Genomic DNA, 27,681 nt, shown 5'->3' with positions numbered 1-27,681 from the left:
TGAAATCTGTTGTGAATGTATTAAAACTAATAGTGAATGTTGTTATGACAGTTTCAGATGTTATGGAATTCGATTGAAGAAAATTAGCATTTCAACTCAACACTTGTCCGTTGCTTTTGTCTTTGGGTCACGCGATCGTTTGTTAATACCACACCAGTCATATGCACATCTTCATAGCTGCTGTCTTGTGTAAAACAAAATTCAGCTTGTACGTATTGTAATGATTAAAAAAAAACTCGAATAATTTATAAGCATATAAAAGGATATCTCCTGTAAATCATTGATGTGCCAGCAAAATTCTCAGACGTGCCACCTCTGGCACGAGTGCCATAGGTTCGCCATCTAGGGTTTACTGTATAAAGTGATTATTGTTGAAAATTGTCTTCGTTTTCTGCCAGGAAAGCACATTAAAAATCATAAGTGTGTTATTCTCAAGCAGAGCAGTTTATTTTCTGGTGAGTTACATAGATATGTAATGCTTTTTTTTTAATGTAAACGTTTATTTTTATTGTAATGGCCACTAAAACTGCAACGAAAGGGAAAAAACCAACATTGAAGAGGAAATTCGTTTCTCTCGAAGAAAAAAAATTAAAATCTTGGATCGGTTGAAAATTGGGGAAAAACCAGGAGTTGTTTCAAGGACTCTGAATTTAAATGAATCAACAATTCAAACAATCAAACAAAATGAACATAAAATCTGAGAAAGTGTTAATGCTGGGTCAATGGTAAATGCAAAACGCATTACTCATGTTCACAATATTCTAATAGAAATAATGGAGAAATCTCTAATGATTTGGATAGAAGATTGCACTCAAAAGAAAATTCCTTTGGATGAACACCTTAATAAGCAAAAAGCTCTCAAAGTTTATAAACATTTAAAAGAACTTGATCAAGATTTTTCAGAAGAAACCTCTCAGCATGGATTTTCTTTTAGTAAGGGTTGGTTCGAAAACATTAAAAAGCGGTTTTCTTTGTATAATCTTAAAATCCAGGGAGAATCAGCATCAGCAGATGTTGAAGCTGCCCAGAAATACCCAGGAGAACTTTTAAAAATCATTAAAAAAGGTGGTTACAGTGCAGACCAGGTGTTCAATGCAGATGAATCGGGTTATATTGGAAAAAAATACCAAAACGCACCTATATTTCGAAAAATGAAAGATCAGCTCCTGGATTCAGAGTTTCCAAAGATAGAGTTTTGTAGTAATGCATCAGGTGATTACATGACAAAACTAATGTTTATTAACCAATCTGCAAATCCTTGTGTGATGAAAGGGCTCGACAAGTCCATCCTACTTGTTTATTGGCAGGCCAACAAAAAAACATGGGTTACAGCTAGCATGTTTGAAAATTGGTTTTTCAAGTGTTTTGTACCCGATGTAGAAAGTTACACAAAGAAAAAGAATATAGACTTCAAAATTCTACTAATTTTAGATAACGCACCAGACCACCAAACAAATTTAAGCCATCAGAATATTAAAATAACTTTTTTGCCACCTAATACTACTTCACTTATTCAACCACTCGACGAAGGAATAATATCAACATTTAAGTCATATTATATTCAGCGAACATTTCAATTAATTTTGGAAAAAATGGAATCTAATCCAAACATGACACTGCCTCAAGCGTGGAAAGAGTTTTCAAAAATTATTTCTCTCTCCATTAAGGAATTACAACCCTCTACGCTGAATGCTTGCTGGAAAAAAATATGGCTTGAAGCCGTAATAGAACAAAATTTCGTACCTCCAGTGGATGCCGAGCTACGTCATATAATAAACGTCGCACACGTTTTTGATGGAGAGGGCTTTTACGATATGGTTGAAAACGAAATTAGTGAATTAATTGATGGAGAAACAGATTTAAATGAGGAGGAACTGGTACAATTAATAGATGGCGTCGAAACAAATTGCGGGGAAAGTTCTGCCGAAGATTCTGATTGTGATGAATCCGTTAAAGAATTCCGTTTAAAGAAATTAGCAGAAGGATTGGACTTGGCAAGAAAGTCAGGAAGTTATTTTAAGGATAATGATCTTTCAACGGAGTGCTCGGGAAAATTCACGAGACAATTGGATATTTGTTTAGCGCCATATTATGAACTTAATAAAAAAACTGCAACATAGTTGAAACCAAAGTCTTATTACTGACTTCTTGATGACTAAACCAACCGAAGTATGCAATGAGAATTATACAAATGATGTCCAAGAGATTTCAAGTGGTGACGACCTCTGGCCCCTTAAAGAACATCTACGAAATGTTATTTCTGAAGACAGTGATGATGATTAAAATATGCGCTTTATTTTATTGTGTCTAAAACATTTATGCATTATGTGCAATGAAATTTATGTACAATATGTAATTTTTATAATTTTATACTACGTATTTGTCATAGTTTATGTTTTCTTAACTTACATGACTTACCTGAATTAAATAAAAATATTGTTTTTGTTGGATCTCATTGTTGTTTATATAATTTAAAAAAAAAAAAACGATTTCGGAACCTAACCCTACTTTTTCTATGTGATCTATGTCTCATATAATGCAATTTATATAACGCGGCATTTCTATGGAACCTAACATCCCCTTTATACGAGGGTTACCTGTATTTGAGAGTCGTCTTATACACTGTTATTTTTGCTTGTAAATTATGTATGTTAATATCTAATATAGGAATCAGAAACAATATGTAAAGCCATTTTGATTTATATTAGCCCATTTAGATGTCTTCGCTAAATGTTTTTGATGAATTTATCTGAAAAGGTGTGATTTAGAATAATACCACACCAATCAGTTTATTCTTAAATTTAGTAATAGTCTTCAGATATATGTCTGAAATTTTCCTAATTCTTTCCAATCAATTAATCTTGAATTTCTTCAATCATTCTAATAAAGTTTGATATTATTATTATTATTATAATTATCATGGAGTCAGAGAGTCATAGTGGGAGGTACACACTATTGCACACAATGCTCTATCAACCATGCCTTAACGTGATTCAATGTGTCTACATTCACAACACGCTTAGCCAATACTCGCCAACCATTCTCAATGCAAAGAACCAGATACTCACTCCTCTGCACAACTCTTCTTATACAGCTTCCACTGATGGCCTCTTGTTGTGCCCCCCCCTCCTCTCATTCTATGAAAAATCTTTTCCATGTCAACCTGATAACAACTCGTGACTAGTTTTATATGTCTCATTACAATATTCAAATCACTGGATTCAATTTTTTCTTTTTCTTGAAACTTATAAGGTACCCAGAGAATGGAAGGAAGGTAAGATAGTGCAGAAGATGATCTGTTGTGGGACACTGATGACGATAAAAACGAAATCAATTCGCTGGATTCGAACTGGGATCCATATGATGATAATTTAAACAATGAATCTGAAGAACTATTTTCAACAGATGATGAAGAAAATTAACATGAAAATTGAGGTTAACAATTATTATTTGTTTTTGTTAAGACTTACATCTATTGTAATATTTTAAATAAATTTATGTAACAAAAAAATTAATCTGATTTGTTTATAAACACTGCCTATTTTCTTATATAACGATGTATTGTAACTACCTAGATGTTCATCCAAGAAAGTAAGCTTCCCTTTTTATACTTGCCGTATAAGATGACCCATGATTTCGAGAGATTTTCTGTAGTATATTAGATTTGTCTTATACCCCGACATATATGGTATTTACAATATTAAAAATTTGTATCTTTAATACAAATGATTTACCTTTAGTTTTGTGCCTACTCCATCAGTTCCAGATACAAAAAGTGGATCTGTATATCCAGCTGCCTTTGGATCAAAGAATCCACCAAAACCACCAAGTGAACCCATGACCCCTAAACGGCTGGTGCTATCAGCTAATGTTTTAATCTTCTGTACTAGCTGATCCCCAGCGAATATATCTACTCCACAACTTTGGTAAGTAATGCCTCCAGCTTGGAGTCTAAATGAAAATAGAATGAAACAAAGCTAAACAAACAGAGAAAAAAAATTTATATTGTTCTTTACTAAATTATATCCTTCATTCATTTAGTGTCCCCTCTCTGTCTCTTATTATAGTCTGACTAACTCAAAGAAGAAAAAAAAATTAACCCAAATCATAATAACAGTTTCCATTGGTCAGGTGATATATAATGACTTTTTTTGACTTATGCCATACTCAAGCCTATCATTCTCACTATTATACTGATAAATTTCTTACTCAGTTCCATACAATAAGTTATTTTCATAATTGTGTGCAACCAATACTGGGAATGAAACATTTGCAAAACAATACCACTAAAATCTGAAAGAATGATAATGAAGTACAATGCACATAAGTGTGAGTATGTAAACTTTACTGGACCATGAATATTTGACTAAAATTTATAAGCAGAACACCAGAATAAGTTGCTAACATTTATTTTAACTGGCAGCACGATGATTCATCCTAATTTCACAGGATTTCTTTAGGTGTAAATATACAGACTAGTAGGTAAAACAGTAAAGACTAACAAAGGTGACAATCACTATGTAGTTATAGAAGAGAATGATGTTTTTTTTAAATATTTCTAAATGTTCTGCATGTTTATGCATTCCTGTGAATGTGTTTGACTAATGAAGGCTAGGATGTACTCAGACAAGTTAATACTTGGGTTAATATTTAGATGTTTAGGATTTAATGCTATTTCCAAAGACTCCCAGATTTTTCTCTCTGTTGTATCATAACAATGGTGTAATAGTTCAAATTTATCCCATGAAACTTTATGTCTCATTTGCAAAGCATCTTGTGGATCAACTGAAGAGGGCATGTGTGATGACAAAACTGAGACTTCATGTTTTTTTTTTTATTTTTATATATATATATTTTTTTTTAGGGATTAAGCCCCAATCTGAATTTCAAGGGTGATACACCTGAAAATACTCATAATTTATTATTATGAAAAAAATTTTTTTAATGTAGTAAGGTCTGCAAATACTGTGCATCAGACACAGAGATTATGAGAAAAATGTGAAATAAAATAGCTCCTGAATATAATTATTTTATAATAATGAATGAGATGACAGAACAAAGTTTAAAAGCTTTTACCTGTGTAAATTGTTGAAATTCATGCCAAGTTACATCTGATCACTTAGAAAATATGTTTTATATCATGTTAGCTACTATTACCATAATAAATGCACCCAACTGATTATCTTGACATAACCAAAATTATATCAGAAGGCAATTGTGGTACATCATTTCTTGAAATATTGTACTTTTTTAAGGGAAATTTCACAGATATTTAACATATTAAAGTATGTAAAAAAAATAACTCAAAACCCCTGCTGTTGCACATAAGCAGATAAAGTTGCACCTGCTGAAATAAAAGAATCACTCAATAACATCAATGTACCAATTATACACTTTAGGTAGGTCTTTTTTTGCCACTATAGAAACATAGTCATGAGGTTTTTGAAATGACTATTTCACTGATTTTTTTCTCAGTTTCTTGTAGAATTTCTTTACCTACACCAAACAAGAAGATAAGACTGATCAACATATCTTCTTTTTGGTTTAGAAATGCTACTGATGAATTAACTGCAAGCGATATACCATTAATCTTGAAATTGATTAAGCATCTTTCTTTCCCTTAACAAGATATGCAGTTGACCTACTGAGTATTTCGTTTGCATATCTGTGCATAATAACAGCAAACATCTGAACATTACATGTTTACTAATTCATATTTTTACCCACAAATATTGGCATGAAGAGCCTCATTAGTGCAACTGATAGAGGTGATAATGTTTGGTTAGAAAGATGTGGATTTAAAACCTTTCTAGGACATAAGGAATTTATAAGGACTTTCACTGAAGATGAATTAGCTGAAATATTATGCCAGTGACAAGATTTTTACCCCTGGAAACAGATTTTTTTTTCTCTCCAGGGTAGACATGCCAGCTAAAGAACATGCACATTCACAATGGCAAGCATAGCAGACTATGAAGATAGAATTAACTGCCTTATCATTACCAAAAATATGTTTACTTGGCAATAGCAGGCTATCAGTGTCTCATGCATAAAGGAAGATACAATATCAGCATAATTATTTCTTTTGCCATTCCCATAATATTAAGGTATAAAGTAATGTGCTTTAGCAGCTTTTGTTACTGATACTAGATAGATAACTTATGAAGATCATTACATCAATTTATAGAATGCCACAGAATATAGATAGCTATATAAATCATTAAACAGAGAAAAATAATCAGTGTTCTTTGTCTTTATTAATAACTGCTCCAACAGAAACTGTCAGGTCAGCCAGTTCAGAGCTCCCCATTCCTGTGCAGTTATAAAACCTATATTGATATTTTTTCGACATTTTTTCCCTCTACCATAGGTCAAATGGATTCTATAGATAGTGTTTAGTAGAAAGAGTTTAGTTTAGAAGAAATGACGTGATAGAAGGAAGAGGGTGGATGAGAGCCCTGTGGAATCCCATTATTGGTTGTACAATGAGCAAATAAAGAACCTTCAACCATCACACCCAGTGTGCATCAAGTCAGAAACACAACCCAGTTCCAGAAGTTACGGGACAGACAGAATGATGGTACTTTACTCAATAGACCCTTGTGGTAGACCCTGTTGAAAGACTTGGAGATATCAAAAGAACCACCTTGAGATTCACCAACATTTTCCATGGTATTTATCTAGAGATGGGTGACGTAGGTAAGCAGATCCCACTATTAATTGACAGTGGTAAAATCTATACTGGCAATCATTTATTAGTTGAGTACTTTCTAGGAAGCATTGGAATTGAAAGTTAATGGCTCTCTCCATTATTTTAGAGAGAGCTAAGATGATAGAAACTGAGCAGTTTAATGGTAAGGATCTGTTACTCTTCTTGAAAATGGGTTGTATGTGAGCTAATGGAACATGAAAGCTTAAAAAGTGAAATGGGAGTATCTCCTCTGGAGATACTCCCATTTCACTTTTTAAGCAAAGAATCGAGCATAGTAAGTGGCTTTCATCCATAACTCCATCTTCTTTTGCTGATTATACCGAAGTGCAGAACAGTTTGATAGTTTTCTTGTAACTGTTCTGCACTTCGGTATAATCAGCAAAAGAAGATGGAGTTATGGATGAAAGCCACTTACTATGCTCGATTCTTTGCTTGTACAGCCTTGGTGCCCTTTTAGAGAGACAAGGTTTAGTTAGGGACCAGGAATGTAGTGTAGTTTGGAGAACAAATATTTTCATATCAGTGAGAAGATTAGTGCCACATTCAATACATATGTTTGAGTTGGAAGGTTGAAACAATATCCCAACCAAGGAAATGGGCATAGAAGTTGCAAAGATATCCCACTGCATTTTTAGAATGCCATACAAAGCTATACCATCTCTTCTCTTCTCCATGGGAGAAGAGATCAACACTAAGTTATGGCCCAAATTACCTACAAAACAAACAATATTCACAGTGTATTAATGCCATTGGTGACAGCAAATGTCTCAGCATCTCTACATACCTGATCTGTGCAGTTGAAAGAGGAAACCAGCTGGTGTTGTGAACATTATAATCCCAAAGGAGGATGATCTCATTGTCATAAAAGTTCAAATGAAGAAAAGCAATACTTAAAGAAAGGAAATCAAAATGCTTGGAAGTTGTTAGGTCTGAGAGTAACTGAGACAGCAAATAAAGTTGAGAGAAAATGGTATAGAGAGATTTTCGGCCTAAGGTGGTCAAAATCAGATTTTAAGCTGGATACGCTTTGGCATGGTACATCAGAGCAAACATATGCACAGATACCACCTTTGAGTCAAAATAAGTGTCGAAGAGTGTGCAAATGGGAAGGTTCGTATGAATAGTGCTTGAAGAAATTGCAATTTTGGGTGTCTGTCAGGAAAAACAGATGAGGTTTTACAGACTGAAGATGGAAATGAACATCACCTGATGTTGAAACTGAGACCATGTGAGGTGGATTTGGGAAGCTCTCTGAAGTTTGCCATTGACTAGATGGACCAAGCATGTTCCCTATGTTGAGTTAAAATTTTGTTATCACGGTGGCTTATTAACAGCACTATGATTTTCGCACCATATTCTTTGTTTATTGTTAATGGTCATGCTTTATCATTATTTTAATGCTTTCCTCTAGTTGACGATGCAGTTGATGACCTTGTTCCTAATGGGAAAAGGTAAGATTCAGACAGTCTTGTACATAGCATGGGAATGGAGTGCCTTTGAATTTACTATTTACAGCCATTGTGCACTCAGATCTGCTCACACTATATCACATGCCACTTTTATCAGGCAAGAGAAGTTCATTCCATATCTAAGTATGCACATAGAATCAAAATAGCAGCACTTGACAAAATTTTTGGAGTTCAAGTTACGTTTCAGCAAAGTTATTACCACTGTCCTTTACTCTTTCTTTTACTGTCGTTTACTGTTGCATCGGTTTCGGGGAAGTCAAAGATAACAGCATTATATTTTTTTATTTTCTGCACAGAACTGGTGATCTGATTATTAGGGGTGTAACAGAAATAGCAAGTCACAAGTTGCTTAAAGATAAATATTTTATTTTATTATTTTTTACATGCATCCCGCACTAAAGTTATAAACCAACTGTACAAAGGACTATTCTGAGAATCCTCTAGAGGCTCAAACATTGAAAATCTTCAACCCAATTAGTTCTACAATAAGAAAAGTTCCCTCAGGGGCTCACTTTAGTGAGTATGGAGTGGCAAATCTGAGGTATCTGATGCTGGACTATACCTTCCTTCATGTAATATACATCTGTTATATTATCTGTAGACTGGTCCCTCCCCTTCTTTCCTTCGTGCTCCTTTCCCCCAATGCTATTAGAGTATTTGAGACTAGGGGTAAATCTTTCCTAATTTGCTATTTCATTTCGTCTTATGCAGTGGGAGTCTGCCTCACCTAGTAGACAGTAGTCCCAAACCACCTGGCCAACGTGGGATGAATTATTGAACAAAACTTCCTGGATATATAGAAAGGGCCTCTGTAGCCCTACAACATTTTTTCTTGCAGTGACTTCACTCCAAAATGATAATATAGTTGTGTCTTATAATACATCTCATGCTGAATTGGTTGTTGCACAGAATAATTAGAGCCACATTCAGGGCTTAGGCAGAGGGTCCTGTTTGAGAAGTATGTTACAGTCTCCAACAAGAGTCAGTGATATTCTGCATAAAGAATATGGAAGGCATAGGATTAATCTCAGAGGGGAATTTTACATAGGCAGATGGAATGTGCTGGATTTATAGATGGGTACTCTTGATATTGTCTATAAAGAAATGGAGAAGTATGAAATTGAAATCATGGGAATTATAGAGACCAGATGGAATGGAGAAGGTAATTTCAAAAGACAGAATGGTAAGCTAGTTGTTTATTCAGGAGGTGATTCCAAGCATTATGTGATACTTGATACTTCAGTATCACATAATTGTGATACTGAAGACAGTTCAAGCAAGGACCGTTCTTGGCTATTATCCCATTAATGACAGGGTACTTTGTATTAAACAAAGTTCATTCTACCAATTGTGGTAGAATGAACTTTGTTTCATTCTACCAAGTGTATCAATTGTGGTAGTTTATGCACTCCACACAGATAGGCCTGATGAAGAGGGTGAGGAATTCTATAAAAACTTAAAAACTGTTTTGGACTGCCTACCAAGGAGAGACATGCTTTACATCTTAGGGGACTTAAATGCAAAAGTGGGAAAGAGAATGAGAGTTAGGCCTGAGTGTGGTATGTTTGGTCTGAGTAAATGCAACACCCATGGGGAAAGATGTTGAAATTTGCCCATGATAACAAATGAGTTATTACCAATATCTGCTTCTAGAAACATCCATGATGGACCTATTCTTGGACATCTAACATTGATAGGTCAAGGCACCAGACTGATTACATCCTGGCTCTCCAACAGTGGAAGGCAAGCATCTTTGATGTGCATGCTTGTCCTGAAGCAGACTGCAGTACAGACATCAGCTAGTAAGAGCCAAAGTAAGCCTAAGACTCTGAAACCTTCCAGGTCAGGCACGTCCCACTAGACTGGATGTCAGAGTAATTCCTAGTGAGTTCACAGAAGAAACATCAATTCAGTTGGATGATTTGTTTGGAGACTAGTGAGGAAAACTTACCAGAAATTAGTGTTTCATAACATATTTTTATTAAGATATTGCAGTATTCGATATATAGTTTAAAATGGTGCAAAACACACAAGAAACGTCACACTAAGAAGAGCAGCGTAATCAAGAACAAGAAAGGCTTGCACCATTAAGGAGGTTACTGAAGATATTGAGGACATTCTTGAAAATGAATTAACCTCCGAAATAGCTAAATTAAAGCAGATTATCAGAGAGATGACTCGGGAATTACAGAAAGTTGAGAGGTATTTAAATGAACATAGGGAGGAAAAAAAATTAAGCAGCAAATACGAAACAACAAAGCACAGAATTGGGTAAGTCAGTAAGTAACAAAAAGTGGGTAAGTAACATTGTTTGTAAAAAGAAGGATGTTATTTAGTAAGGCAACTCTATCATAAAACATGCTGTTGATCAGCAGGTTATAACTTCAAGTATTCCAAGGCCAAAAATTAAAAATATAATGCAAGCAATTCAAAAATAGAAAAGAAAAGTAAATGAGATCGTAATTGTAGTAGATACCAATGACTTAACTAGTGATAAATTCAATATCAGAGAGGACATGAAAAGGTCGTTGGAAGGGCCAAGAGTGAGAAAGCAAAAATAGTAAGCATATTACATTGATATGATAAAAATGAATTAAGAAGAAGGGCTATAAATACAAACAATTCAATGCTAGGCTATATAAAAGAAATAGATGTGAATTTTGGGATGTGTGGAGTGAGTTTGAGGGAAGAGTTTGGTATCAGGAGTCGTGAAAACCTAATAACTGGTATGAGACCAAACACAAAGAGTCAGAGAAACTAAGTGTTGAGATATTTGTTGTGTTTTGTGAAGACATTCCATTTGCACTAAGGAGACGTGTCAGCCATTACACGTAACTTCTTGCTTGCCATTTACATGAAGTGTGCATGCTCACCAAGGAGTTTGATATGATTGACAGCTGACAGAGAGAGAGAGCATTCAGTATTGGAGTAACAAAGAAAACAAGCAGAGAGAGCTAATGAAAATCTGCGAACAATAACCAGAAAATTTGTTCTTAGGAAGTGTTACGTAACAGAAGAATAGTAATAGAAGATTCCGAAAAGGAATCGTAGAACTGTGTCTTTAAACTGGAGATGTTGAGACTGTCAACAAGTATTTAGTAAATAAAAGAAGAAGACATTGCAGTTGATGTTCTAATTAAATGTTCGAGGAAATGCTGAAAAGAAAGGTTCATCTTCTGTCTTAAGGATATTGGATTATTGTGGAAAAAGCAATTGGTGAAACTTAAAACTCTAAAGTAGCTTTACATGAAGAGCTCAAACTTAGATACGATTTTTTGATATATTGCTTATGAAGCAATAGAAGAAACTTATTTTTCTGGTACAAAAATTAGTAAACTTGCATCAAAAAGAACTGCAAGAGGTAAGAATATTTATACTTCAGTGAGACAGGAGGAATAATGCTGTACGCTACATAAGGTAGATAAAAAAAAAGGATCCCATGGAAAAGAAGGAAATTTTATATTTTAAGAAAGGGCCTAACAAAGAAACTGACTCTGATGAACATTTTATTGTTGTGAAAACAATGTCTGGTAGATGTGATTAAGTATATGTCAAACAATCCAATAGTAGAATGAGTCAAAGAATAAAGGATTTGAATATTTTTGGATAAGAAAATCTCTAAACTGCAGATTTATTTTAGAAGACGTTGGATCCAGTTATTTTTGTAGTTATTTATTTAATTTTATTTAAATGTATATTACATTTTACTTTCAGGATGCTTAAGGGTCAAAGCTGTATAACCGAGAGGAGACCTCCACATAGCCTTTAAAAGAATGCGGAGAACCGACCAGGGCTTCTGACCTAATGTCCAATCCTCACCTTCTCGTTGTGCACCCTGTTGGTTAACTACTTGGATATTGAACAAACAAGGATGTGCTGGCAATTTGGGATTTAGCCGACCAAATTGTATTCTTATTGATTAAACCAAAATAAAAAATGATGGTACGACATGACAAAATTTCATGCCGGCTGGAGCGTCGCCCAGTTAAACAAGGCCCCCGTTGTTTTCGCCAGGGAACCAGGGCGAAAAGTCAGCTACTGGAACAAATCTGAAAACAAACCCCAACTCAACATCACCAGCGTTAAAGATTGGTACTATCAACATAAGAAGCCTGAATGGCAAAGAAATGGAGCTAGCTGACGAATTAGATAAGTACCAGATCGACATAATAGGGGTGACTGAAAGAAAAAAGACCAAAACTGATGAGATCTTTCTGAGCAATAAATACAAAATGTTATATTCAGGCAATGACAATCAAGGAAAAGAAGGAGTAGCCATAGTATTCAACACAAAATACGAGGCTAATCTTCTTGAATGGCAGTCAGTCTCAAGTAGAGTAATGTGGGCAAATATGAGAATGGGGAACTGGACAATGAAACTTATTTGGGCCTATGGTCCCACAGAAGGTTCTACTAAGATAGAAGTGGAGGAATTTTTTGATGCTTTAGAAAAAGCAACTGACACAATGAAAAAGGAAAAGTTGGTCCTTGTTGGGGATTTAAATAGCAGAGTAGGAAATGATTGTGAGACATACAAAAATATTTTGGGAAAATTTGGTGAAAAGAGCAAAGCTAATAATAATGGCAAATATCTGTTGGATTTCTGCTCAGGACATGGACTGGTTATTACTAACACCATGTTCCAACATAAAAATGTGCACAAATTCACATGGAGAGAAGAGCCAAGGAATAAGAAAAGTCTCTTTGACTATGTTATTGTTGATAGTGATGTTTTTTCCCTGGTACAGGACACCAGAGTATACAAAGGATTTGAAATTGGAAGTGATCACTATTTAGTCTTGAGCAGGATAAAATTGAATTTCATATTGAAAAGAATAAGATGTAAGAAAGTTTTAAAGTTTAAAGAATAAAAGTTGAGCAGCTCTCAGATGTGAACTGCAGACTAAAATACACAAAGATTATTGAAGAAAAAATGAACGAGTCTGAGAACAGGAATCAAACCTTGGAGATTCAGTGGCAAGCCTTGAAGAAACCCCTGATTGATTCAGCCAAAGAGGCATGTGGTGAAGTTGTCTGCAAAGATAGAAAAATTAGAACTCCATGGTGGACAGAGGACGTTAAACAGGCAGTGAAGGAAAAGAAGAAAGCATACATATCAAAAGTTCCTGGCAAATAAGTCAGCTTGTGCTCTTAGAGAATACAGAGACAAATGCAAGAATGCTAAACACTGTGTAAAACTAGCTAAACAAAAGTCATGGGAGTCATGGCAAGAATATAGAAAATAAATATCAAGAAGGTGGCAAAATATTCTGGAGGTTGTTGAAGAAGCTTAGGAATGGAGGAAAGAGTGCTGTAAAAGGAGTTAGAGATGATAAAAGTGACATGAAACCGGAAGAAAAAGATATCCTTGAAGTATGGAGTAATTACTTTGAAAAACTGCTAAATGAAACAAGCAGTGATGACAGCACTGTGATAAAAAAACACTGACCAGGCATGCAATCAGGAATACGTATCCATACTTGAAGTAGAAAAAGCCATCAAAGAATGCTTAAAATGTGGAAAGGCAGCAGGAGTAGATGATATTTGACCAGAAATGCTGAAGTAGGGTGATATAAAAGTCTTACAGTGGCTGCACTGCATAGTTCAGAAAGCCTGGATAGAGGGATGAATTCCCGATGATTGGAGTAGAGCTCTCATAGTACCCATAAATAAAAAGGGAAATAAAACTGAATGTGAGAATTACAGAGGTATTTACCTACTAAGTGTTCCTGGCAAGATCTATTAAGTATACTTGAGAAACGGTTGAGAAGAATTGTGGAAGAAAAGCTGGGTGAAGAACAAGCTGAATTCAGGCAAAATAGAAGCTGTCAGGATCAGATCTTCACTTTACGACAAATAGTCGAGAAAGCATGGGAATATAACAAAGATATGTATTTAAGTTTTGTCGATTTGGAAAAGGCATATGACAAGGTGCCAAGAGAGAAGCTATTCAATATGCTACAGTGTCAATAGGTGTCAATATGGCATTATATCAAGCAATACTTAGTCTTTATTTGAGTTGTAAGTCAGCAGTTAGAATTGAAGGAAGTACAGAAAGATGGTTTAATGTTAAATCTGGTGTGAGACAAGGATGTACATTATCCCCTCTGTTATTCATTATCTATATGGATCACATTATGAAGGAAAGTGGTATTAAAATGATATCAAAATTGGAGATGTTAATGTCAGCTATTTGCTTTATGCGGATGATGTTATATTTCTAAATAAATCCGCTACAAGTCTGCAAGATTCTCTGACTAAATTGAATAACTGTTGTAATAGATATGGTATGAAGGTCAGCAATAAAAAGACAAAGACAATGAAAATAGGCAGAATCACTGAAAATGTCAGCTGTGTTGTGAATGGAGAACCTGTGGAACAAGTAAAACATTTCAGCTACTTAGGCACGATTTTTAGTGAAGATGGTAAATTCAATATAGAAATAGACAACAGAATCAGCAAAGCTGATATGGTGGGAAGTCAATTGAATAAATTCATATGGAATAAGAGAGAAATTAGAAAAAAAACTAAATGAGCTGTATACAAGACAGTGTCCAAACCAGTTTTAACTTATGGATCTGAGAGCTGGTTCAGAAGTAAAACACTTGACCAAAGATTCAAGACCGCAGATATGAGAAAGATTAGAGGTGTGAACAGATGGCATCAATGGCAATATCATATTAAAAACGAGGATATTAGGAAAGAACTTGACATTGTCAGCATCCAGGAATGCATTAGCAGAGCTAATCTCAGGTGGTATGGTCACTTAAATAGAATGGGAGAGGAAAGATTAGCAAAACAAGTGTTCTCTGCCAGGTTGGCAGCAAAACGATCCAGAGGAAGACCAAGATATAGGTGGATTGATACGGTACAAAGTGCCTTAGACGACAGAAATATAAGATCAGATAATGTTGGAGAGTCTTGACAAGTAACAGACTGAGTTGGAGGAAAATTGTAGATAGGAAGTTAGTAATGATGTAATTTTTTCATATAGTACTATCATATCCTGTACATCCCTTGAATGTACATGGCAGGAATTTGATGATGATGATGAGTTTCATTAAATGTACATCATTTTTTATTTGGTCTCAAGTCGATAATTTTCCAGATTCTAAAAGAAATCGCTAAAATCATTGCACTAATCGGAATTGAACCCTTGTATGATTAATAAACATTGGAGTATAAATAAATCTCTCTTTATAGAGATGACATAAAATATGCATTGCCATCTTTGATTTAATCAGTTTTGTTAACCTTTCTTCCCCCAATCTCCTTAAGTAACCATACTATGTTATACAAGCCCTGCTCACACATTCTTGAATTATACTAATACCACGTTCTTTCCTAATATCTTCTTTTTTCATATGATTCTGCCATTGATGCCATTTGTTAAGCCCCTAATTTTTCTTAGAACTCTCTAGTTTAGTGTTTTTGATAAGTTATCTCTTATTCCATAAAAATTTATCAAGCTGGCTCCCCACTGTACCACTTTTTCTTATTCTGTTATCTATTTCCATATTTAACTTGCCATCTTCATTACAAACTGTTCCTAAATAGCTAAAATATTTTACTTGTTCTCTACATTCTCCATTGAAAATGAATCTGAGGTTTTCTATGTTCTTGCCTATGTTCATAGTTTTGGTCTTTTTATTGCTGATTTCATGTGAAATTTGTTACATCTATAATTCCATTTAATTAGAGATTCCCACTGACTTGCAGTGGATATGTTTAAGATGTATAACATCATCTACATAAAGCAAAGAGCTAAGTAAGTTTGATATCTGATTCTAATATCAGGTTTCAAACCACTTTCTTTCATAAGATGATTCACATAAATAATGAATATGAGTGTAGATAGTGTACAGATTTTATATCAAACTGTCTACTTGTATTTCCTTCAATTCTAACTGTGATTTACAATTTAAATATAGACTATGTATTGCTTTGTACAATGTTTCATTTACTCCATATAACTGTAGCATTTTGAAAGACTTTTCGACAGGTACCTTGTCTTAGGCCTTCTTCAGATCTACAAAACTTAAGTACAGAAGTGAAAATCATGTCTTCCTTTTCCAGAATTTTTTGTAGCCCATTCTCGTGTATGCTTGCAGTCTTACCTGGAATATTTATTAAAAATATTCCTCTGTTAATCTCACAGTCAGGTTTATTCCCCTTTTTATAGATGGGGAACTATGACAGCTCTACTCCAATTATCTGGAATCCAATTTTCTGACTAGACCATCGAAGTGTAACCATAACCACTTGAAAAGTTGTATACCTCCTTATTTGAGCATTTCTGGTTAAATATCATCTAATCCAGATGCCTTTCCACATTTCAAGCTTTTCATAGCTTTTTCTGTATCAATATATATATATATATATATATATATATATTCCTGTTTGCATTCCTCTTGAATGTTTTCTGTACAAAACAGTTTTCTACTACTGTTCTGTCACTGCTTGTTTGTTTACATATTTTTCAGAGTACTTACTACAGACATTTAGAATATCCTTATCTTCAATTTTCATCAATTGTCATGAAATTCCTGACATGTACTTCAGAGGGTGTACAGGATATCATGATAGTACTTTGTGAAAAAGTTACAACATTACTTACTTCCTATCAATAATTCCCCTCAAAATTAATCTGTTATCTGTCAGAACTTCAATATTATCCAGTTTTATATTTCTGTCTTCTAAGGTATCAATCTTATAGATAATTAGACTGTATCAATCTACCTAGATTGATACAGTTAAGCTTTGCTAACATTCCCTTCCTTATTCTGTTTAATGACCATACCACCTGAGATTAACTCTGGTAACACATTTCTGAATGTTAGCAATGTCATGTTCTCTTTTTTCTAATATCCTCATTTTTAATATGATATTACCACCGATCCATCTGTTCGCTTCCCAAATCTTTCTCAGAACTCTCAAAACTGTAGTCCAGTCTCTGATCTAAGTGGATTATTTCTAATCCAGATCTCAGATCGATAAGTTAATATTGGTTTGCACGCTTTCTTGTATACAGCTAGTTTAGTGTTTTGACTAATTTCTATTCTATTCCATATAAATTTATTCAGTTGATTTCCTACCATTACAGCTTTACTAATTCTGTTGCCCATTTCCATATTTAATTTTCTATCTCACTGAAAATTGTGCCTAAAGAACTCAAATATTTTAATTGTTCTACTATAGGTTTGCCATTCAGCATGTTGTTATTTTCAATGATTCTGCCTATTTTTTCCGTGTTGGTCTTTTTTTTTTTTTTTTTTTCCCCACACCAAATTTATCATAGCAGTTATTCAGTTTAGTCAGGGAATCCTGCAGACTTGCACTAGATTGATTTAGAATAATAACAATATCTGCATAAAGTAAAAAGCTGATATTAACACCTCCAATTTTGTTATCAGATTTAAATCCATACAGGTGATGAATATGGTGATCATAATGTGCACCCATTTCTCACACCTAATTTAACATCAAACCATCTTCTTGTACTTCCTTCAATTCTAACTACTGACCATCATCAAATTTCTGCCATGTACCCTCAAAGGGTGTACAGGATATGACAGTACTACATGAAAAATTTACATCATTACTAACTTCCTATCTACAATTTTCCTCCAAATCAGTCTGTTACTTGTCAAGACTCCAACATTATCAGATCTTATATTTCTATCGTCAAAGGCACTTTGTACCGTATCAATCCACCTATATCTTGGTCTTCCTCTGGGTCGTTTTCCTGCCAACCTGGCAGAGAACACTTGTTTTGCTAATCTTTCCTCTCCCATTCTATTTAAGTGACCATACCACCTGAGATTAGCTCTGCTAACGCATTCCTGGATGCTGACAATGTCAAGTTCTTTCCTAATATCCTCGTTTTTAATATGATATTGCCATTGATGCCATCTGTTCACGCCTCGAATCTTTCTCAGGACTCTCATATCTGCGGTCTCTAGTCTTTGGTCAAGTGTTTTACTTCTAACCCAGCTTCTCAGATCCATAAGTTAAAACTGGTTTGAACACTGTCTTGTATACAGCTAATTTAGTGTTCTGACTAATTTCTCTCTTATTCCATATGAATTTATTCAATTGACTTCCCACCATACCAACTTTGCTGATTCTGTTGTCTATTTCTATATTTAATTTAAGATCTTCAGTAAAAATTGTACCTAAGTAACTGAAATGTTTTACTTGTTCCACAGGTTCTCCATTCACAACACAGTTGACATTTTCAATGATTCTGCCTATTTTCATTGTCTTTGTCTTTTTATTGCTGACCTTCATACCATATCTATTACAACAGCTATTCAATTTAGTCAGAGAATCTTGTAGACTTGTAGCGGATTTATTTAGAAGTATAACATCATCCGCATAAAGCAAATAGCTGACATTAACATCACCAATTTTGATATCATTTTAATACCACTTTCCTTCATAATGTGATCCATATAGATAATGAATAACAGAGGGGATAATGTACATCCTTGTCTCACACCAGATTTAACATTAAACCATCTTCGTGTACTTCCTTCAATTCTAACTGCTGACTTACAACTCAAATAAAGACTAAGTATTGCTTGATACAATGCCCCATGGACACCATATAACTGCAGCGTATTGAATAGCTTCTCTTTTGGCACCTTGTCATATGCCTTTTCCAAATCGACAAAACTTAAATACAGATCTTTGTTATATTCCCATGTTTTCTCAACTATTTGTCGCAAAGTGAAGATCTGATCCTGACAGCCTCTATTTGGCCTGAATCCAGTTTGTTCTTCACCAAGCTTTTCTTCCACAATTCTTCTCAACCGTTTCTCAAGTATACTTGCATAGATCTTGCCAGGAACACTCAGTAGAGAAATACCTGTGTAATTCTCACATTTAGTTTTATTTCCCTTTTTATATATGGGTACAATGAGAGCTCTACTCCAATCATCGGGAATTCATCCCTCTGTCCAGGCTTTCTGAACTATGCAGTGCAGCCACTGTAAGGCTTTTATACCACCATACTTCAGCATTTCTGGTCGAATATCATCTACTCCTGCTGCCTTTCCACATTTCAAGCCTTTGATGGCTTTTTCTACTTCAAGTATGGATATGTATTCCTGACTGCATGCCTGGTCAGTGTTTTTTTACCACTGTGCTGTCATCACTGCTTGTTTCATTTAGCAGTTTTTCAAAGTAATTACTCCATACTTCAACGATATCTTTTTCTCCCGTTTTCATGTCACCTTTATCATCTCTAATTCCTTTTACAGCACTCTTGCCTCCATTCCTAAGCTTCTTCAACAACCTCCAGAATATTTTGCCACCTTCTTGATATTTATTTTCTATATTCTTGCCAAAATCCTCCCATGACTTTTGTTTAGCTAGTTTTGCACACTGTTTAGCTTTCTTACATTTGTCTGTGTATTCTGTAAGAGTAAAAGATGACTTATTTGCCAGGAACTTTTGATATGCTTTCTTCTTTTCCTTCACTGCCTCTTTAACTTCCTGTGTCCACCAGGGAGTTCTGATTTTTTTATCCTTGCACACAACCTCACCACATGCCTCTCTGGCAGAATCAATCAATGTTTTCTTCAGAGTTTGCCACTGAATCTCCAAGGCTTGATTCCTGTTCTCAAACTCTTTCATTTTCTTTTCAATAATATTTCTGTATTTTAGTCTACAGTTCACATCTGAGAGCTGCTCAACTTTATTTGCTTTAAAACTTTCTTACATGTTATTCTTTTCAATATGAAATTCAATTTTATCTTGCTCAAGACTAAATAGTGATCACTTCCAATTTCAAATCCTCTGTACACTCTGGTGTCCTGCACCAGGGAGAAAACATCACTATCAACAATAACATAATCAATGAGACTTTTCTTATTCCTAGCCTCTTCTCTCCATGTGAATTTGTGCACATTTTTATGTTGGAACATGGTGTTAGTAATAACCAGTCCATGTCCTGAGCAGAAATCCAACAGATATTTGCCATTATTATTAGCTTTGCTCTTTTCACCAAATTTTCCCAAAATATTTTTGTATGTCTCACAATCATTTCCTACTCTGCTATTTAGATCCCCAACAAGGACCAACTTTTCCTTTTTCATTGTGTCAGTTGCTTTTTCTAAAGCGTCAAAAAATTCCTCCACTTCTATCTTAGTAGAACCTTCTGTGGGACCATAGGCACAAATAAGTTTCATTGTTCAGTTCCCCATTCTCATATTTGCCCACATTACTCTACTTGAGACTGACTGCCATTCTAGAAGATTAGCCTCGTATTTTGTGTTGAATACTATGGCTACTCCTTCTTTTCCTTGATTGTCATTGCCTGAATATAACATTTTGTATTTATTGCTCAGAAAGATCTCACCAGTTTTGGTCTTTTTTGTTTCAGTCACCCCTATTATGTCGATCTGGTACTTATCTAATTCCTCAGCTAGCTCCATTTCTTTGCCATTCAGGCTTCTTACGTTGATAGTACTGATCTTTAACTCTGGTGATGTTGAGTTGGGGTTTGTTTTCAGATTTGTTCCAGTAGCTGACTTTTCGCTGTTCGCCCTGGTTCCCTGGCGAAAACAACGAGGGCCTTGTTTAACCGGGCGACGCCCCAGCCAGCATGAAATTTTGTCATGTTGTACCATAATATTTTATTTTGGTTTAACCAATAAGAATACAATTTGGTCGGCTAAATCCCAAATTGCCAGCCCATCCTCGTTCGTTTAGTATCAAAGTAGATACCCAACATGGTGCACCACGAGAAGGCGAGGATTGGACAATAGGTCAGAAGCCCTGGTCGGTTCTCCGCATTCCTTTAAAGGCTATGTGGAGGTCTCCTCTCAGTTATACAGCTTTGACCTTTAAGAACCTCTGTGGATTTTATATCCCCTTAATTTAAAATATTGTTTATATCGCCGAAATGAAGCTTATTAGCTCTTTATATTTAAGTAACTTAATGGTTGCACATCTTTGGAAACTCGTATAGCAGAGTATATAAGTTCTTTTCGCTATGCACTTTGGTATTATGGTCTAGCTACTCACTGATGAAGCCTCAAAAATGGCTGAAACCGGTCTGGGTAGTGACCTCCCTCCATAATGTAATAACAGCATACATTTCCTAGGAAATGTGTTTTTACATTATGGAAAATACCTAAGAATAGTGATCTGAACTTTCCCCACCTTTGCAACGAGTTTTCCGGTATTGTACTATGTACTACGGTCACTTGCATTAGCTCACGCTAGTGATCGCCGATATTCGGCATGAAACTCTCTGATTCCACTCTTTGAGTTTCTTATTCGGTTTTAAAACAATGTGGATTTTATATCCCCTTAATTTAAAATATTGTTTATATCGCCGAAATGAAGCTTATTAGCTCTTTATATTTAAGTAACCAGTGGTACTTTTGTTCAAGACACATGACAAGAAGAATTCCACAAGGTGAGATGGAAGTCGATGACGATAATACCATATCTAGTAGTTCTAATGATATTAGTCTCACGAAAACTTTCGCATTTGTCAGAAACTGATAGCGAATAACATAATTTTTTTATAGAATCCTTAGGAAACAACTGAAATGGATATGTTTTTTTTTTTAAAATTTCATTATGTGTATGTGTGTTCTCCATGAAATGTAAATAAAAATCTTATGATCCTAACGAATTTAATGTTTGTTTTGTTCATTATTTTGCTTATATTTCAGGTTTGGAACCAATCTTCACTTTTTCTATGGAGTCAGTAGTTTTTTTTTACGCGAATTCTGTTTACACGTAATTTTTAGGAACGCATCTATCACGTAAAAAAGAGGTTTAGGTGTATTCTCTAAGAGCACAAACAAACTGACTTACATGGAGCATTCAATACACATTTTACTATTCCTTCACTACTGCTTTAACTTCCTGATTCCACCATGGATTTTTCTATCCTTGCAAACAACCTCACCACATGCCCCCTTTGGCTGAATCAGTTAATGTTTTCTTCAGGATTCATCACTAATCTCCAAGATTTGGTTTCTGTTTTCAAATTTTTCATATTTTCTTGAAGAATATTTGTATATTTAAGTCTGAAGTTCACCTCTGAAAGCTGCACAAGTTTTACTTTCTTACACATATTTTTTCAATAAGAAAATCCAATTTTATCCTGCTCAAAACTAAATGGTGATAACTTCCAGTTTCCAATCCTCTGTATACTCTTGTATCCTGAACCAGTAGGAAAACATTGCTATCAACAATAAGATAGTCAACGAGACTTTTCTTATTTCTTGCATTTTCTCTCCATGTGAATTTGTTTTGGTTGGAACATGGGGTTAGTAATAACAAGTCTATGTCCTGAACAGAAATCAACAGTTGCTTACTATTATTATTAGCTTTGCTCTTTTCTCCACATTTTCCCAAAACATTTATATATGTCTGGTAATTATTTGCTACTCTGCTGTTCAGATCTCCAACAAGGACCACCTTGTTGGAGATATGTAAACAGTTGGAGATATAGAAAAAAGGAAAACAGTTTTTTTTTGTTGTTGTTATGTCAGGTGTCTTCTCTAGTGCCTGGAATTTTTCCTCTACTTCCTCTTCAGCAGAACCTTCTGTGGGACCATAGGTACAAATAAGTCACATTGTCCAGTTCCCTATTCTGATATTTGCCAACATCATTCTAGTTGATATTGCCTGTCATTCAAGAAGATTATCCTCTTATTTAGTGTTGAATACTACAGCTTCTCCTTTTCTCTGAATGTTATTACCTGAATATAACAGCTTGGATTTGTTGCTTAGCAAGATCTCATCTGTTTTTGCCTTATTTGTTTTGGTAACTCCTATTATGTCAATCTGGTACTTATCAAATACTTTTGCTAGTACCATTTCTTTTCCATTGATTCATACGTTGACGATGCCAACCTTGAACTCTTTTGATGTCGAGTTCAGATACATTCCAGGATTTGTTCCAATAGCTGACTTTTCACTTTTCACTCTGGTACCCTGACAAAAACAAAAGGACCTTGTATAACTGGGAAATGTCCCAAGCTGCATTTTTTTGCATGTTGTTAATGATTAGTTGCAAGACCCAAAGAAATGTTACACAAAACAGAAAATATTTAACAAACAGCAATTTTTTTCATTTATATCAAGAAAATTCTACAGACATCACATTACTGTGAAAAAACAATATTACAATTTAATCATGCAGAGGTTTCTGTGGTAAAGAAGTTCAATCAAATTATTCCAGTTTTGTGACCACATGTTTATTAAAATTAAATTAAAATATATTAAATTAAAATAAATCAAAATTAAAATATTACAATTTGTTGCTTAAAACTGAACCCATACAAAACACAGTAACCCAACTAGCCAAAAATATGACGGGAATTTTTATTTTTTTTTTTAAATTTAAATAGAATATAGAAAGATGTCAATTTGCCTAGAAATTACTTAATAAACGAAATAATATCACATGTAAAAAAAATAATGATAAAGTTAATCCATAATATGCACAAATTAAATAGAAGTTAACCTTTTGATTCCTTTGTGAGCTATATCTTGACGGTAAAATGCTCCTTCAAACTTTACAAGAGCAGCCCCTTTTTGTGCTTTATTTGCTGTCAAATGGAGATCATCTTCAACTGCCACTACTGCTACAACTCTTCCACCAGAAGTTACAACATCAGAACCTTTCATACTAGTGCCTGCATGAAACAATAACACACCCAAATCCTGTACTTGATCCAGGCCTAAAATAAATAAATAAATAAAAAAAATTAAAAAATGACAATGTCAAAAATAGTATACCTTTAACATCTCAGACGTAAAGCAATGCAAACCATTAAGAAAAGGGATTATTTTGCAGACACTGAAGTATGCACTGAATAGAAAATAACTTATTTCCAATATATCATCCACTTTGCTAACATTTTCAAGAAATTAATTATAATAACACCACATGAAATTTTCTAAATGGTACGCAATATACTTGTGAAATAGGATTGAAGCCATAATGTCAATGAAACTAAGTGATGAGATAAAATATTAATTATTAATTGCCCAAATTTTATGAAATGAAATGAAGTAATTAAAATTAAAATTACTTATAAAGCTTTGGATGCTTCTTTAAAATGTTTCTCATCTTTTATGGATGACAGTGCATGCAAGTTCTGATTTTATTGTTGAAACTTTATGTTCATTTAACTCTTGTAAACATAACTTTTACATTTACAATGATACACAGTTCCCATATACGAGTTTTTGAGCAACTTGGAAATTTTATAAAAACATGAAAATATCGATACAAAACTAATAACAGAAAACTCACATACAAAGATTATTTAATAGTATAAATTTTGCTAAGTAGCTGGTGGTTCCAGCTACTTAGGTGGCACTTTTTGGAATTGTAAGTTATTGTTTAATTTGAGCTTGAAATGTACTGAATATGCCTGTGACACACAGGTGAAAATTATACTATTAAATAATCTTTGTACGTGAGTTTTCCGTTATTAGTTATCGATATGTCTACTCACGGTATACCTCTTTTAAAACTTATATGAAAATATGTTTTTATAAAATATTGTTTTCATATATAAAAATATATGAAAACAATATACGAAATGATTTTGTACACTGTTAATACCTCTTTAGACTGAATATGAGTCTCATATTAGTTGAAATCCACTAAAATTATTATTAAAACAAAAGAAGTAAACAAAATGCTGAAAGATCACACCATGATGACCTAAACAAAGACTACATAACTTGGAAGAATACTATCCTAAATGCAGCAAAGAAAAGTATCCCAAAGGGCTACAGGAGAAAAGTTATTTAAAACTACACAAAGGTTCACCAAGAACTTGCCAGTAAAATAACTAAAAGAAATGAATTACATAAGATCTTAAAAATTGGAAGCTCTCCAGAAACCAGGATCGAATACAATAACACAAATGCAGAAATTAAATAAAAATATAATATATTACCAAGAACTAGGTGGCAAGAATTTTTCCATAATTTACCAAAATGACTGCTAATTTACAAAGAGACCTACCAGAGGCAAGTGAGACTAACACGCTAAAAGACCCAGATGGAAATATCAGAAATATCAAAATTGGAGACAGGGAGATCGCAAATACCTTGGCCTATCATTTTCAAAATATAAGCAAACTAGAGCTGAATACTAACAAAGACAAGACCATCAAATATTAAAACAGGCTTGACAGCAGAAAAACACTGCAAATTCCCCAAAATATAAAAACAAATTATTCTGGGATCCATTTACAATCTCTGAATTGAGAGATGCCTTGGAGAGACTAGATATAAATAAATCATGTGGACCAGATAACATAGAAGGAATTATGATCAAGCAACTTCCTCCCCTAGCCCTAGATTGGTTATTTCGCCTATACAATAGCCTAAAACAAGGAAAAGCTCCAAAAAACTGGAAAACAGCCACAGCATACCAATCTTAAAGCCTAACAAACCTCAAGACCAACCAGGAAGTTATCAACCAATTTCACTGACTTCAATTCCAGGCAAATTGATGGAAAAAATGATACTCCAAAGTTTGAATTACTATGTAAACAAAAATAATATATTACCACATTTTCAGGCTGCCTTTAGAAGAAATCACTCAACAACTGATCAACTTTTCTACTTAACCCAGTCAATAATTCAAGATAACTTCCAGATCAAACCTACCAAATCCCCCATTGCAGCTTTTATAGATTTTAGCAATGCCAATTGACAAAGTGTGGAGACAGAAACTCTTTTCCAAACATTGCCATATTGGAATAGAAGGGAAGGTTCTAAACTGGATTTATGACTCTTTCTAAGAAATAGAACAATTCAGGTTAGAATAAATAATACCTTTTCCAAGAAAGTGAAAATGAGACATGGACTCCCTCAAAGCAGCATTTTGAGCCTACTCCTTTTTTTCATCTACTTAAATGACTTAGACAAAAATATAAATAAACAAAGATAGTTATGTTTGCTGGTGATTTGGTCCTATTCTCACCTCACAAATACTCAAAAACAGCAGGTCACTTAAAACAAAGCCATTGAAAGTTTATTTACATATTAGGAAAACCAAAAAATCACAAAAATTTGTGTATTTACCATTAGTAACCATCTCAGAAAGTGGAGACCAAAGATTAAGCTAAACAATCAACTAATTACATTTAATGAAAACCCCAAATACCTTGGAGTTACTCTGGATCTAAACTTCACAAAACTTCAATAAACATATCAACAATGTTGCAGTCAGAGCAAAAAGAATACTAAATATCATGAAAAGTATCTCTAGTACAGAGTGGGTAGTCGATGCTAAAACCTTAAAAGTCACATACACCTCTATTATCCGATCATAATGGAATATGTTTCACCCATCTGGATGCAGACATCACAAACCAGTTTAGACAAGCTTAAAAATTCAGAAAAATGCAGCTAGAATCATATGTGGACTAAGGAACACAACTCCTGGAAAAATAGCAGAATTGGAATCCAACCTTGTTCCTTTAAAAATTAGATGGCAAGAAATTTGTAGGAAAAAGAGCCACCCCTGCACATCTTAGAACAAGTGAACTTTTTAAAAAGCGGCAACCAACAAACAATAAAGAAAAATCAACAATGCATGAAATTATGGAAAATAAAATTTTCTTGGATTATCCAAATAAAACAGTCAACTACCTAGAATTTCTTCCAAATCAAGACAGGAAAAATAGTTAATTTTGAAATAGGGAAACATGAGAAAAAAATCCTAGAAAACCCTGAAATCTTGAGATCATTAGCTCTTTCAAAAATAATGAAAAATAAACCTGACTCAATAAAGTTCTACACAGATGGCTGCAAAAACCCAAATGGCAATTCTGGGAGTGGTGTACTCATCTATGGCTCTCAAAATATAGAACTAAAAACAACCAACAGTATAGGGTGCAACTCATACCATGTAGAATTAATAGCCATTAACACAGTGCTGCAACATTTTGATAAACAAAACCCAAAGGAATTTATATTTTTCAGATTCATTAGCAGCCCTTAATGTTATTAAGAACTGCTACAAAAGCCACCAAGAAACACTTAGAGATATATCAAAAAACATAAACAAACTACATAAGGATTCCGAAATAATTTTCCAATGGATTCCATCCCATGTGGGTTTAAAGGGAAATGAAATTGCAGACATAGCAAAAATGGCTACAACATCAAGTGATACCACAGATTTTGATCTTTTTTAAAACTACTCAAAAAGAAAACGTAAAAATAATGATTCTCCAGGACATGACTCACCACTGGTATTCAGCAGAAAAACCAGGAGCTACCATCAACTCCAAGTTTAATCACTGTGCCATTACCATGATCTCTTGCCTCAAGACTGGTCACACAAGACCAATCAAGTTTAGCAATGGCATAAGTCTTCCCCCATCTGCAAAATCTGTAACATCAAGCAAGCATCACCACTACATTTACTAACTTGTATGAATATTTCTCAATGTGAACTTTATAACAACCCAGAAAAGGTGCTGTATAAAATACATG

General features: G+C 34.2%; 1 protein-coding gene across 2 annotated transcripts in view; it reads right to left on the bottom strand.

Annotated features, from left to right (window-relative positions):
- Positions 1 to 27,681, bottom strand: part of Gart (trifunctional purine biosynthetic protein adenosine-3 Gart) — a 270,858-nt gene that overhangs the window by 113,125 nt on the left and 130,052 nt on the right. For both annotated transcript variants that reach the window (XM_090408017.1, XM_090408026.1), the window contains exons 11-12: positions 23,678 to 23,894; positions 3,735 to 3,951 (exon numbers count right to left, since the gene is read on the bottom strand). In XM_090408017.1, coding sequence (XP_090264143.1) covers positions 3,735 to 3,951; positions 23,678 to 23,894 — 434 coding nt within the window. The remainder of the gene's footprint in view (positions 1 to 3,734; positions 3,952 to 23,677; positions 23,895 to 27,681) is intronic.

Source organism: Typopeltis vanoorti, chromosome 2, assembly GCF_054136105.1.
Source record: "Typopeltis vanoorti isolate ZY-2024b chromosome 2, IOZ_Tvanoo_1.0, whole genome shotgun sequence".
NCBI lineage: Eukaryota > Metazoa > Arthropoda > Arachnida > Uropygi > Thelyphonidae > Typopeltis > Typopeltis vanoorti.
This window is presented reverse-complemented; position numbering and strand designations above follow the sequence as displayed.